Below are 14,527 nucleotides of genomic sequence, written 5' to 3' on the forward strand. Positions count from 1 at the left end.
TTTGGAGGGGCCTCAACAGGCTGGAAAAATAGGCTGACAGGAATCTCATGAAGTTCAAAAGGAAATGCAAAGTCCTACACTTGGGGAGAAGTAAGCCCAAGAACCAATACAGGCTGGGGGCTGACTAGCTGGAAAGCAGCTTTATAGAAAAGGCCCTGGAGGTCTTGGTGGACAACATGCTGAATGTGAGCCAGTAATGTGTTCTCACAGCAAAGGTGGCCAACAGCATCCTGAGCTGCATTAAATAGAGTGCCATCAGCAGGTCGAGGGAGGCGATCCTTCCCCTCTACTCAGCAGTGGTGAGACATCTGGAGTGCTGGATACAGTTTGGGGCTTCCCAGTACTAGAGAGGTATGRACATACTGGAGTAAGTCCAGTGAMGAAGTCCACGAAGACAATTAAYGGACTGAAGCATCAAACAGTGAGAGGCTAAGAGGGCTGCGACTGGTCAGCCTGGAAAARGCTCAGGAGGGATCTTCTCAATGTGAATTTATACACACTGTTGGGAGAGTGTAAAGAGTATAGAGACACACTCTCCTCAGTGGCATCCAGTGACAGGACAAGAGGCAATGGGCATAAACTGAAAAAGAAGGAAATTCCATTTAAATGTAAAAAAAACTTCTAGTGTAAAGGTTATCAAACACTGAAATGTCACCCAGAGAAGTAGTGGGGTCTCTATACTTAGAGATACTCGGAACTCAGTGGGACCTGTTTTGGATGACCCTGCTTTGAGCACAGAGGTTGGATTAGATGCTCTGCAGAGGCCCCTTCCATCCTCAACCATTCCGTGATTCTCATGAGTTCAGAGTTGCTTGGTTAAAGTCAGTTTCTGCTCTTCAGACAATATCCATCTTGCAGATATTTCAGTTTCTCGCCACAGCACCCTTTCTCTGCTCAGTATTTTTAGCTCATTGTTTTGCTTTTTGCCAGCTGAGAAACTGCAGTTTGTAATTTTACCTTCAGCTTCATATTTCTTCTTAAAAGTGAATACAATGTCCTGTTTATAATAATAAAATCACTAGTTGGCAGGATGACATCAAATGGAAAAAGAGAAAGCAACTGGAAAATTTAGAGCAAGCAATTTTGAGTGCCAAGTTTCACATTTGTAATAGTCCAGCGGAGGTCAACAGGCTCACTTATTATTAGGCAAATGGTAAAGAAATAGATATCCTCAAGTTCTTCCATGTTAGACTATATAAACCATCTCTACTTGAACAGGCTGGAGCACTATCCAAAGAGTGATGTTATACATTTTCCACAGTAACACCAACAATGGGAGACATGAACTGCTTTGCAAAGAACGGCCTTTTTTCTCTCTCCAATATTTAGGTTTTTGTTTCCCACTATGATTGGACTTTCCTGGCTTTAGTTTCTTGTCCCAGTTAAGCAGTAAAGGAAACAAAAAGATATGAATGAAATTAGAAACATTTGGAACAAGCCTTAGAAATAGCTTTTGGGTTTCTTAGATTCCTGGCTACACCTCTTCAAACGGCTTCCTCCTCCAGTCCCCCTCCCTGTTGCACCCACCTCTGAAAGTTGCATTTCCTCCTTTGCCCTGACCCTCTTCTGCTCRCTCGCCATGTTTTGTCCCACATCACTGAAACGCTAAGTGCAAAGCAAAGCAAACAAGGAAATGAAAATTACATGTTGAAACACTGGAAAAGACCGGAAAATGGCTGAAACTATGTACCCATCGAAAATTTGTTTCTCCGACACTAATGCTGTCATGCTTCTCCAAAAACAGCAAACAAAACACTTCTCAAAGTATCTTCTCATTATAATGAAGAAATACCAATTTCAGTCAACTTGAATAATAAAATAAGAACTCTGGTCCTATCTATATTATCATATTTAAAGTGAAGGAAGGAAAGTTTCCTCAATCACACTATTTAGTACTTTATGAAACTTCACACTCTAAAATACAACTTCAGTTTGCAACATCAACATCTAATATTTGTCTAGTGCTTTTCATTAGAGATCTTCAGTGCTCTTTATAAACAATGAAGCTTGAAGGGCCCACGAAATACCTGCCTAATTTTATAAATAGATAAAACCACGTAGGTAAAGCAGATGTCCAAAGTAAAACTGTACCAGTGGCAGAGCAGAGAGTTAAATCAGCTAAAAGATTTCAAAGCCATCCACGAGGTTTGGATCTTTTCTGCCTTAAGTAATATTAAAATATTATGTAAACGTTCTTTGTGAGCCATTATTGAAGAAATGAAGAAAAAAAGATCTCTTGGAAGCAATTCTGCACAGGCTATGTAGGTGAGATCACAGTTGCTATCCAAACAGACTATGCATGGCAAGAACACACTTCCTGTAAAACTGAAAGACTTGCAGGAAGATCAAGGAACATATTTACAAGATGGCATGAACAAAATAGCATTCCCTCATCTTCCCCAGCCTCAGCAGACCGGTGAAACACATTGCCTCATTTTCATCTAAAACCACATCCACAAATCCCTCCATTAGAGAGAGGGACTAACTCAGTGCTCTAGACACTGACTTGCAAACAGAACTGATCATGCTGAGGAAATTGTTCAGCAGAACACAAAAGTTACCTTTTTGAGGAGGAGGTGGTCATTGCACATGGTGAAAAGAAAGAAAGGTTATCTCAGAAGGAGGAAACACCAGAAAACCTTAACACTTTGCTCAGGTCTCAGTTCCAAATTCCAAATGTTCACAACTAATTCATGACCCAACAGAACTCACAGCACTGTTACAGACCTGGAAAGGTTTTACTGTAGACAAGAGTATTTTAAGCCAAATTAATTTATGTTTACTCTAGTCAGGTAAGCAACACATAGACTATCAGGAGGAGCTATTTTGAAGTGTTAACAGGAAATACAAAGCCTTTATTTCACTGTCACTTATTTTATATGGTACTCTCGCAAGCATTCACTCTATACTACAGTAAACTGAAGAGCCTGAAAGATCAACATGTACAAAGTGCAGTAAAGATGGGCACTTGCAGAGGCAGGCGCTACCGAACGCTGTGTGAGCTCCCCTGGAAAATGAGACACAACTCCTCTGCACACCCAGATCAGAGAGACAAGTTCAGGCATCTCCCTCCGGATGCCACCATGTGCCAGTGCACATTAGCTATTTGTACTACGCTGACAGACCGCAACGTACTGATTGCCAACAACATGAAAGCTAACATTTAATACAAAGGTGAAGTCAAGCCACCTTGTAACTGCACAGTCACCAGGAATAGTCTCAAGGTCTGACAAATGAGACCAAAAGAGAAGGCAGCCAAGTCTCCAAGTGCAGGACTCCACTCAGTGATAACTCATGCTATTTTTATTAATAAAACTCGTCTTTCCCTGCATAGACAAACTATGAGGAAACAAATAAGATTTGCTTGTAATTTGCTTTTTATAGCCAGAAGTCTCATGTTATCTTCATATGTGTTTAGACTACAACCTAGCTAGTCATCAGCGTGGCACCTGATATTAAAAGGATTAGGAAATTAAGCTCAAATAATTGTCTTTAAAATCTTGACTGTTAAATGTTTGTATTTGAGAGGATCAAAAGGAAATCTACTTTGCAGCATGCACTGTGGTCAGAAAGGGGCAGAAAGGGATTTAAACGACTTATCAAAGTGGTAACAGTTTTGCAGTTAAGTCCCAGTACAATAATTTAGCAATAAAAAGAAGAAATGGACTTGGATTTGTTTCCAAAAATGATTGTCTAACTGGAGACAAGTCAAGCTCTTTATTTGCTTGAAAGAGCTTGGTCAGAACAAACAGAGAATGCTACTGAGATGTGGTCAAAAATGTAAAAATAAGTTCTTTCCAGCGACTTCTGAACTGGAGCTTTATAATGAACTGTGGGTTGCCCCCCTCCTTCTAAGCTACTGCAGGCCTACAGTCCAGATCTGGTATCTGAGTGTTACCACTACTCAGTCAGAGGTGCACCTCTCCTCTGAATTATTCCACTGTATGGTAATTGAAGTCCAATTAAGGTGAAGGAGTAAGAAGGCTGCAGTACAGTATTAGGTCCAAAGGTAACCAGCTGGAGTCCAGATACAGACAAAAACGGCTGCAGTTTATCCACTTACCCACTCAATTTATTAGCATCCATGTCGATAACAAATAAACTGAGAGAGAAAAGGTCTTGCCACCTACATGCAAGTGCTTGTACCACCGCAAACAGCAGAAATCTCTCTTGAGGAATCAAGCTGTTTTGCCTCAGCAAGGTGCAAGCAAGTATCACTGAACTGAATTGTAGAATCCGTCCCCCACAATGAGAGCTGCCAATGGAGACCGGATGCTCTAATATAAGCAAGTGTCGGAGTGGAACACACTGTATCATCTCAAYCTATTTATTGTTTTGCTTTTTGCAACTTCCCTCCTTTATCGCTAAGCTAAGTTTAATTAAACTACTATGCTTTGTCCTTAAATCTTGTCAAGTGAAAAGGTGACTCTTTAATCCTGTGTTTTGAAGYATAATGAGTTCATTACTTTTGGGTAGACTGGCAATGTCATAGTGTCCATCATCCAACAGACTGTGGAGTTCCTGAAGGCTGATGCGAGGATCACTAAACTGCAGGTATGGGTAACATGAGGTAGGTGGACAGCACAAAGTTGCCAGGTTGCAGGGAACAAATAYGTTTGCTGAACACTAACCTGATCGAGAACTGTCATAAGCTCCACACAATACCAGTTCTTCTGAACTACGAAGAACATTGAGCCTGGACAGGCAAACACACGCCAGGCTCTACMTGTGCTACAGTTTCAAAGGAACAGTGTCCAGGATCATTTGATATGCCAGACATTCAGAAAATCTCTATAAAACTACCACCAAAATACGTAATACATTCCAGACAAAAATATAAAGCTTTCAGATTAGGTACCAAACACCAAATTTCCATTTTTCAACAGTCCTTTTGAAAGACAGTCTCCACACATCAAAAAAATACTTCTCCAAATAACTGATCTTTTAGGTTTGCAGGCACTTTGAAAAGCAGTTTCTTTCCAAGCTAGCACAGGTAACACATAAGTCACTGCCTTTTCAAAGTGTAATGAAAGCAAAATACAAAGCAAGAAAACCCTGCACCAATTCAAGAAGTGAGACCAGGCTTTTCTCTGTTACCTTAAATCTTTTCTGCTGGCCAGCTCTCCCGGTGAGATAACCCAGGGCAGGCTCTGGGGAAGACATTCCAGGACTTCAGGGGTAAAGTCAGAGAAATCCACACCGTATTCTGTCAGGATCCCTTCTGTTTCCGGCTCAATCTCCCCTGCCTGCCCAAGAGTTTTGGCCATCTGCCTGCAAAAAGAAAGAAAGGGATGATGTTTTAAGTGTATAATTAGAACTCTCAYGTTGTTAGTGTCCTCTCCAGAGAGGCTGCTGAGTGTGCAGCTGAGTCCTCACACACATTCTTTCACCCATTCACTTAGTCTCCCTGTGTTTTGGCAGAGGACTTCGCAGGAATTCAGAACATATCATGACTTCTGTCTGCTGGAGATACAAAACACAAGCCAGACAGTACCCTGGGCAATTTTGTGCATCTCATTTTAAGATGTTTTATATTATTAGCTTTTTGTAGAGGTAGAAGAGCACTCCATTTTAGAAAAAGTAGCAGCCACGGAGATGTCAATAGGAACAAGTGCAACTCTCCATACAGGCTGTTCCAGTTTTACAAATGGCTGCTTCCCACACTCTTCCATAGAGTGACATCACCAAAAAAAGGAGTTGAAATTCCCCTTCCTCTCCTCACCATTTAGAAAAGGTGACTCAGTTCATGGAGAACAGGTTCCTACCAGATCCCAGACAGCTCTGCAGAAGACAGCTTCCAGAGAGCTCATCACGCTGCTCTCCACGCCAGACTGCACACCTCTCCACCTAGGAAAGCCGATGCTCAGTGCAGGCAGGGATGTGGAGAGCCCTAATGCCCATTCTTAAAGGAATGGCATGCACAAACACACACACAGATAGTCTTTCCAACCATTTTCTAGGCTTTTTCCTGGACCTGAATGCTCCCAGTATTCTGTCCCTCCCCTCCTGAGGAGCCACCACTGGACCACCATACAACCAGGGGGGAGCCAGCTATCAAGAAGTCATAGGTAGGAGAAACATTGTGTCCCACGTGCTAAAGATCTTTGTCAAAGTACCCTGCACACATGTGGACGAGGCTGCTGCTCCATTACGCTCTATTATGCCTAGAGAAAGTTTCCACCTGCTTCAGTGCAAACCCCAGCAAGCATTTGTCTGAGAGCTTTGGTGTCAGTTGTAGATATAGTGCGCAAACGGGAACTCCAAAGGACTGGAGACCCTTGTCCCCTCCCTACCTGGTTACAAATGTAAGATGAGAACCTGTGCCCCAGGGTAGCTCTCCTAGCCCCCTTTCTCATCCCCAGACTGCTCTGCAGCACCCAGAGTTTTGGGGTTTTTTTTTTTATATATACAATATATAAATTACTGCCACGTACACTGCCGTTAGAATGAATGGCACTTTACATGCAATAGAGATAACATTCCTGGCACAAGGAAATTACAGCTGAAATTTAGGCAAATCCATCAATATATGACACAAAAGAGAGGGGTAATAACACAATGCAAATACAGCCACTGTAATAAGTGTTTTTCCACCGCATAAAACACACAATCATTATATTGATCCTTCTGCTTTACTTCTAATGAGTGAGAACGGGCACTAATTATTTTCCTAAAGGTTTCCCCGAGGCCAAAATAGAGTACTTGTCATTTGGACAAGCACAATGCTCTCAGTGCTTCAGATGTGCCATAAAGCCACAGAACAAACCCCATCTACGCACTGCAAGCAARCCCATCTTCTTTATGGGAGTAAGGCTACCTCTCTTCACAACGAGAAGGGCTCTGTAATAAACCTGTCACATTGTGTAATATGCTGAAAAGGATTGTGCACTTTGTGGCGCGGTAAATTGTAGGGTTCACATTGCCTGGCTTTAAAATAAAAATGAAAAMAAGGATAAAAGATATTTCCCTCCATTGTTTCAATTTTATGTACAAACTGTATGGCAGAAATATGTGTACTTTTGGCATCTAGGCTTAATTCTCTGTTGCTGCAGCTTGGTCCCAGCCTGATCCTTATTTTAAGGTAAATAAACGAGACATCGGGTTTATCTCCCCCTCTCTCAGCAGAAACAATAAACCAAAGAAACCACCATTTCATTCCCAACAGTTAGTGTAGAGCTGGGAGACTTAGCAAGGATGAGTCTATGGGTTTTAGGCCCTCCAGTAGCTCCCTTATAAGGGCCACTGTCAAGCTTGGGGCCTTGTGCTTGAACCTTTTCCTTTGCCTCACAGAGTCTGGTGCGAGGAGTAAGGTATCTTGACTCAAACAACTTGCATGATCAGAAGGATGAATTGGRAAAAAAAATAAGAAAAAAAGAAAAGAGAAAGAGAGGGGAACATGTTGCCCTACCAAAAAAAAAAAAAAAGGCATGGCAAGGGCTGAACAAGTGCCCCGTCTCTTGGAAGGGCAGAGCAGGGAAGGGAACTATACCAGGAGGGTGGCTGCAAGCCCACATTACAAGGCATGGACAGTTCCTTTCAGTGCCAGAATGCTTTCCAGCCCAGTTTGGAAACCCATGTTTTCTTGATCCGTTTACCCAAATTAGATTATGAACCATAAGGGGTTTACCCAGAGGTTTGATATAGGACTAAYATTTTAATAGTAATTAACATTTGATTTACAGTGTTCCAGGGAACATTTCTTAAGTATCTTGAAATAAAGTGTGCAACAGACTTTAATTGGGGCCATGTTACAGTCAAAAACATGACGACTTGCATCAGAGCAAAATCTGACAGGACAGCATGTGATCAAAGGTAATGCATATAGGATCATAGATGGTCCTGGACTAAGAGCCGGGCTGTAAATCACTCATGGGCTTCTGCAGCCACCAAGGGCAGCAAGAATAGCTCAAGAGGCTTACAAACAACAACAAGCACGCGGCCCAGCAGCAGCCAGTCATTCGGCCCCAGGGAGTTCGCATGCCTGAGACATCACAGACTTGCTTTTTTTTTTTTCTTATGTTAGAAGGTTAAAAAAATTAAAATAGACACAAACATTTCTTTTCTATGACAGTGATAGAAGAGYGTTGGAGCACCCTGGAGAGATCCCTTAATACCCTTACACTGACATCAGACAGAGTGGCAGTATCCAGTCATGGAAAGCACTGGAAGGGAATGTGCTGCAGTTGGGATTTTGGGAAGCATGCAAAGCATAAGCATGCTCAAAGAGTATTTCTCCAAAGCAGGTGCAGCTGAAAGCCAACTGAACTGCCCTGTGAGCTGCTTGGGTTCCCATGAGYGTGTGTTTCAGATAGAGCCACACTCATGCTCCATCTAACTCTTCATGGTGATGCCCAGTGGACCTCTCCCCACTATGCAGCCACCCATTTCAACAAGCACACACTTGAGCCCTCCGGCTCCCCAGGCTCAGTTGAAACTAGTCAACGTGTTCAAAGGTTGGGTGATAAGAACCGTCCAAAAAGACAAAGCACAATTACATAAGGCTCGTTTCCTTCGGAAAGCTGGGCAGGCTCCCAAATGGGAGTGAACAGCTTCCATRGAGACTTAACAATCATTTTCAATCTCTCCCTAGAACAGACTTGCTCACCATGACCCTACCTGAAGGGTGTCTTTCAGCAGCAGTGGAAGATCCTACACATCCATAAGCCACCAAACCTGAAGGGATATCATGCAGCAGCAGAAGAGGGAAGAGCAAAGGAGGTCACCTGGCTGCTCCCACCACACCAAACCCAGACTTGCCCAGGGTTCGAGCAGCCAGCATTGTGGGGCTGAGTGAGGGCACCAGAGCCAGCAGCTTGGAAGCATCCAAAGGCCCTAGAGGAAGATGGCTGCGGAGCTGAGTGCTCGGAGATGCTGAGCTGCGTCACAGAGGAATTCAGAGCTCCCAAGAGCTCAGTTCAATTTAACTGCACTGCTGAGCTGCCTCTCAACAACTGCTGGGCTACCTGCTGTCAGATCACAGGAGCAGCATCGTGCTCCCTGTGGAAATGGAGTCATCACATGCTCCAGATCAGCACGATTAGCAATGCCCAGGGAATAGAGCTTTACTGAGAGACAGGCACGTTTGCAAGTAGATCTTTTTCCACTGCAGCTATATTGGCCAGAGATCAAACCTTTCCTCATAGCTTTACAATGAGCTGCCCAAGGTTATCTCATCATTTCCCCTCAACAAAATACATTTTGAGCTAAATAAAATACATATATATATGTGTGTATATATATGTGTGTATATTTGCATGTGTGTATACATATGCACACATGTATGTACATGCACACACRCACATATACACACACAGAGATACATATATACACACATACATATACATATATATAAAAATGTCCAGAGATGAAAGAAATTCAAACCACTTGGATAGCTTTGGAAAGAGCAATAAGTGAAAGAACAGACTGCAAGGTTTCATTTTATTGCAAATCCCATGGCAAATCTTGTTACCTTGACAGACCAATATCCAAGGCCCTGAGCTAGAATAGCCACACAACCCTCATGTATCACTGTGTCTAAAAGATAGAGGGAATTGGTGATTCTACATTTTTACTTTTTCTTTTCTCCCCCCCTCCTCTTTTTTTAAATAGTCCCATCCATCATCATACCGTGTGATCAAGAAAAGAGTCTACCTTAACCACCTTCAAAGGAATGGAGAGATTTGGAGCAATACCCCAAAACTAAAAAGAAAGGTATCCAGAAATAAATTGTACTGTGTTTACCTAAAAAATGACAACACTTTGGAGCTATTTTGCTTCATCTGCTACCTAKATTGGGTACAGCTAAATGGCATTTCATTGCCACAGTAAAATCACTTCTCGTGCAACCACACAAGGAAGGAGTGCAACAGCAGCACAACACATCTATGGCATCACCAGCTGGATATGGAGCCATTAGCTCCTCTCCACTCCTTCCGACCTACCAGTCTGAGCCCAACAAAAGCTGCAGGTGAGCGCACACAGTCAGGGGTGACACAGTGGCCTTTAGAGGGGACAGTGTCTCATTGATGACCACCAGGTGGCAATCATGGGTCACAGAAACACACCCTTGCCCCAAGGGGACTTCCAGGTTCCACAGTGCTGGTGACCACCCTGGGTGAGTAGTGCCAACACAGAGCAACCCACCAGTCACCATTAAGACCAAAAGCATGTTGTGAACTGTGCTGGGAAACTGGGAAACACAGCACTGACCCTCCCAAGAGAAAAGGAAAGAAAGGAAAGCGCACGTCCAGTTGTGAGAGATCGGCTGCAGGATGGAAAGTACCTGAAAATGTCCCAGGCATCCAAGAGAAATGACTGCCAAACTACTGAGGGAGTCTCCCTTGCAGTACTTCCAGACTTCAGATAGTGCAGACCTATGRGCTACAGTCCAGATATTTTCAAACTCAAGGCGTTGGTGCCAAAGGGATATCACGAAGTCTGTGTGCAGAGCTAAGGGGTGCACAGTTCCAGGGCCCTAGGGCCACAAGTGACTTATACTCCCAATCTTCTAATGTGGGCAAGCAGGAAAGGAGCATCTGAGCCCAAGCAGTATGGTAGTAACACAAGGGACACCACTGACAGGAAGGAAAACTTGCTCAAATGCCAGTTTGGCTGTGATATTGATGGCCCGTTCTATCAAACCAGCCTGAACAACTTCAAAATGACAGTGCCTGTGTTAGAGAAAGAAATCCTCAGGAAAATGTGGTGACAGTCCTCCAGGCCACATAACTAAGGGTAGAGGCCTATTCCTCACCTAGCCACCCAGACAAGAAAGTTCAGAAAAGCAGGCATGCAGTGAACTGTAGATCAGCTCCACATCTTTCCTTCAGGTGGCCCCTCACTAGCAACATGTCCAGCTAATAAACAAGTCCAAAAAACAAATGAGAWCTTTTGGGATCTTCAAGATCTTTTTTGCATTTCAGTGTTTAACAAGCATGTATTTATAGCTAAAAACAAAATGAGTCACCAAGGTTTTATGCTCCCATCTCCATAAGGCTCTTACTGAAGTGCAACTGAATCCCAGAGGAAACAACTATGTATGAAGACAATCGTGGAAGTTTTCYTTCCTGACAACACCCTTTACATCTTGGAAACTACTGAAGCAGTCAGATGAGAGTATACAACGCAGTCAGAAGCACAAATTAGAGAAACACCCATTAGCCAACGAAAAAGCATTAGCCAGTATTCCTAATTTCCCCCCAGTTGTACTAAAAAGATATTTGCTCACAACAAGAAGTCAAGCAGTAGAATCACCCTCCAGTCTTTTCTCTGTTGGAGTCAGAGGAAGACAAAGAAAATCTCTGCCAGTAAGAAACTTAGTCATAGGGAAGTTTGCAGGACAGCCAGCCCCTAGTTAAGTGGGACTCCAAGGGAGGCCACTTCAGTTCATGCACATCAGTTTAGCTAGAAAATACCGAGCAACTTAGCTGCTCACGTGGTTCTCAAGAAGTACACATGGAGCTTGCTATTACTGGACACACAAAGCAGCTGCAACTGATAACAAACTTGAAAACTCAAGGGAAACAGGCTTCAGTTTAATTTACTTTTAGTTTAGAGCTGACAGATCTGTGCCAACACACTTGCTTCAAAAAAATTGTATACAATTCAAGTTTTACCAGGAGTTTTGAGCTGAGATGACTCCATTAAAAAAAAATAAAAAAGAATAAAAAACCCCACTCTGCTATCTGACACTGTGCATCATCTGTGCCATCCCATCAGAACAGCTTTGCAAGGGGAAGAGAAAGCTGGCATTATGTCCAGCTCCCATTAGCACTCCCAGTACAGCATATACTCCAGATAACATCCAGATCATGTCCAGATTCCCATCACCTTTAAGATCTGACCACGGATTTGCCATAGCTCAGAATTATCTACTCTGAATCACTGAATAAACCAGGGCTACTAGTTTTTCCATAGATAACTGGGTAAATTTGTCCACATCTGTCATTATTTAATGAGGCTTGCTCTACTGGAGAGAGTGGGACTGCCCCAGTCAGGTACATGGTGCACTGCAGCTTTTCCCCAAAGAGCACAAATATACTGAGAAATACAGGCTCTTCCCCAGGGAAGGGCAAAATGAACTTGCAATCTGGATCCAGCCCAGCATCAGGTCTTAACACCTCTTCCTTCATGGAAGTGCCTCTGATATGAACTCTGGACAGGACAAAGAGCCTTACATTCCCTCCTAAAAAGTACAGTGTGCAACACCTTCCTGCTTCAGGAGCAACAGCTTGATTTCTAGCTCTCTTTGAAGTGATGCAAATTTAAATACCCCCAAATTTGCAACTTTCTACTTCATATCAGTAAGGGCTTAAAAAGACAAAGATGACCCTCACAGGCACTGATATTCCTCTGACAGAAGTGAAACAGCTACATGCTTTGTACTCTTTTTGCACAAATGGAGGAAAGACTAAAAGGCTACCCAGTACCCGAGCGTGTCTGTGCTGGTCAGGCCAAGTGCCTGTGTTTCTTCTCTCTAGACTAACAGCTTGCCTGAGCATAGACCCTACCCCCACTTATGTTGTGACATGCCAGCACACAGAAGGAAGCATCAAAAGAAACTAAGTTTACATAGCCATGAGATTTAACTAGCAAGGAGATATTCTTAGCATCGTCATATCTACTTCACCAGCTACAAGACGGATGCAAGACATCTGTCTTGTTAACAGATTCCTGTCTCTACTGTATGTATCAAACAAAGTAAAACCAAGAACCTTGACTAGAAATCTTATCTCTACTTCCAATGGCAGCCACATACCCTGTTGCAAAGTTGCTGTCTTCTTTCCAGTCCACTATGCGACAGATGAAGAGYGTATTTGAATAGTCCTCAGGTCTGGTTACAAAGTCTGAAGGGCAATCAGCCAAGGACACGTAGGCCCTGGGCACTCTATGGTCCACAGGTGAGAACATGGCACATTTCTTGAAGAGTTCACTGTTCTTGTCTGCCAGAAGCTTGATGAAGCCTGTAGCTGCTCGGGAATGCTTCTTCTCCAAAATATAGACCACCTGGAAGAGACAAAGGTTTCTACAGCTAATACCTTCAAGGAAGCTTATTTCCCATAACAGAATAGAGATACATGAAGGCTCAGTAGAACATCTGGAAAGTTCACAAAAAGCCTSTATTATGTTTTCCTTGTGCGTTCAAACATTTCTTAATTGAGTACCTATTTACAATGTTTTTTTGCCATCTTGCTCACAGCTATAGAAGAGCTAAGTGCCTTCCAAGTGCTAGCTCTCTACCGCAATTTTCTTGATTACAGAACAAAACCAGACAAGAAGTAGATGCTTCCAAATGTAGAGAATTAGCCACAACATACAAGCAACTCCTGTAAAATCTTTCATTTGTATCTGCGGCCTGCGATTTCAACATTCAGTGCAGAACAGGCCAGTTCAAAAACAGTGCCTCTGGCAGATCCAATGTTAACCACAGGAAAGGATGTGCTGTGGGGAATTTGGCAGCTCTCTCCTCTTTGAGCTTTCTGAAGCTGGGGTTATTCTACCTTTGTACAAGATGGCTTTGAAAAGAATAATAGATTACATTATCATTAAGTAATTGTTCCAGAGAGGTGTTCATGCAGACTGTATTTTTATAGACCCTAATAAGTCACTGGTTAACAGAAATATAGGTCATTTCCTAAACTTATACAGGAGAATCCTTCAGAAAGGCTTCAGGAGTGGCACCTTTGAGCAATTCTGAGCACTGGAATTGCCATGCTGGATGAAAACAAAGGCCAGTCCAGTGCARAACAGGGACCAGAACCAGAGGTTGTAGAGGAAAGTGCAAGATGTGGGAACGACTTGACCCAGTCTGACTCAGTGGTCTTTTTCTGGTTTCTTAACATTCAGAAATTGACATAGATCTTGAACCAACAGCCTCAACAGTCTTTCCAAAGGCTGCAAGAATTAATTCTGACAACTTTGGAAATCTTCACATTCGTATTGGTATCCAATCTTTTTCTGAACCTTGCTAAGTAATTTTGTCCAGCAAACAAATGGAATTTAAACTAGGATAATTGGTAAAAAAAACAAGACACTTTAAATTTATCAGATGATTATTCTCCTTGCAACAAGAAACAAGATTCAAAGACCAACAGATGGAAGACAAGAGGGAGGCCAGAAGTAGTCTAGCTCAGCTTTTTGGAACATAGTGCACTAAACTCTGATGCACATGCACACACATGCCCACCTGTCATCCTACATCRACTTACTTTAGCTGTCCTTTGAAGAAACTTATCTGGAAGGAGCTTAGGATCATTCATTTTGGGCACATCATCTTGCTTCGTTCTGTGCACACCAATTCCGATAGCCTTCACTGTATCAAACAGGAAAGATAAATACAAGTTACTGTAGTACATTTCCATTGGCAATYTACATTGGTCCTTTACTGTAAGTTACAGTGCCAGGTACATATATTAGTCCTAAGTGAAACAAGAGAGATCTCTCCAGTGTTAGAATAGCTAAGYGTTAAACAACATTTATTATTTCTCCAGACTACAATGGAGAGCAAATACAGGTTCACTTATTRTTC

At 42.7% G+C, this 14,527-nt stretch overlaps 1 protein-coding gene across 3 annotated transcripts in view; it reads right to left on the bottom strand.

Moving 5' to 3' along the window:
* The window catches only part of DIS3L2 (DIS3 like 3'-5' exoribonuclease 2), a 202,211-nt gene that overhangs the window by 110,991 nt on the left and 76,693 nt on the right, over nt 1-14,527 (bottom strand). For all 3 annotated transcript variants that reach the window (XM_085325058.1, XM_085325059.1, XM_085325060.1), the window contains exons 8-10: nt 14,208-14,311; nt 12,758-13,005; nt 5,098-5,271 (exon numbers count right to left, since the gene is read on the bottom strand). In XM_085325058.1, the coding sequence (XP_085181184.1) occupies nt 5,098-5,271; nt 12,758-13,005; nt 14,208-14,311 (526 nt within the window). The remainder of the gene's footprint in view (nt 1-5,097; nt 5,272-12,757; nt 13,006-14,207; nt 14,312-14,527) is intronic.

This window comes from Rhea americana, unplaced genomic scaffold, assembly GCF_003343005.1.
Source record: "Rhea americana isolate MKP2758 unplaced genomic scaffold, rheAme1 scaffold_96, whole genome shotgun sequence".
Classification (NCBI taxonomy): Eukaryota; Metazoa; Chordata; class Aves; order Rheiformes; family Rheidae; genus Rhea; species Rhea americana.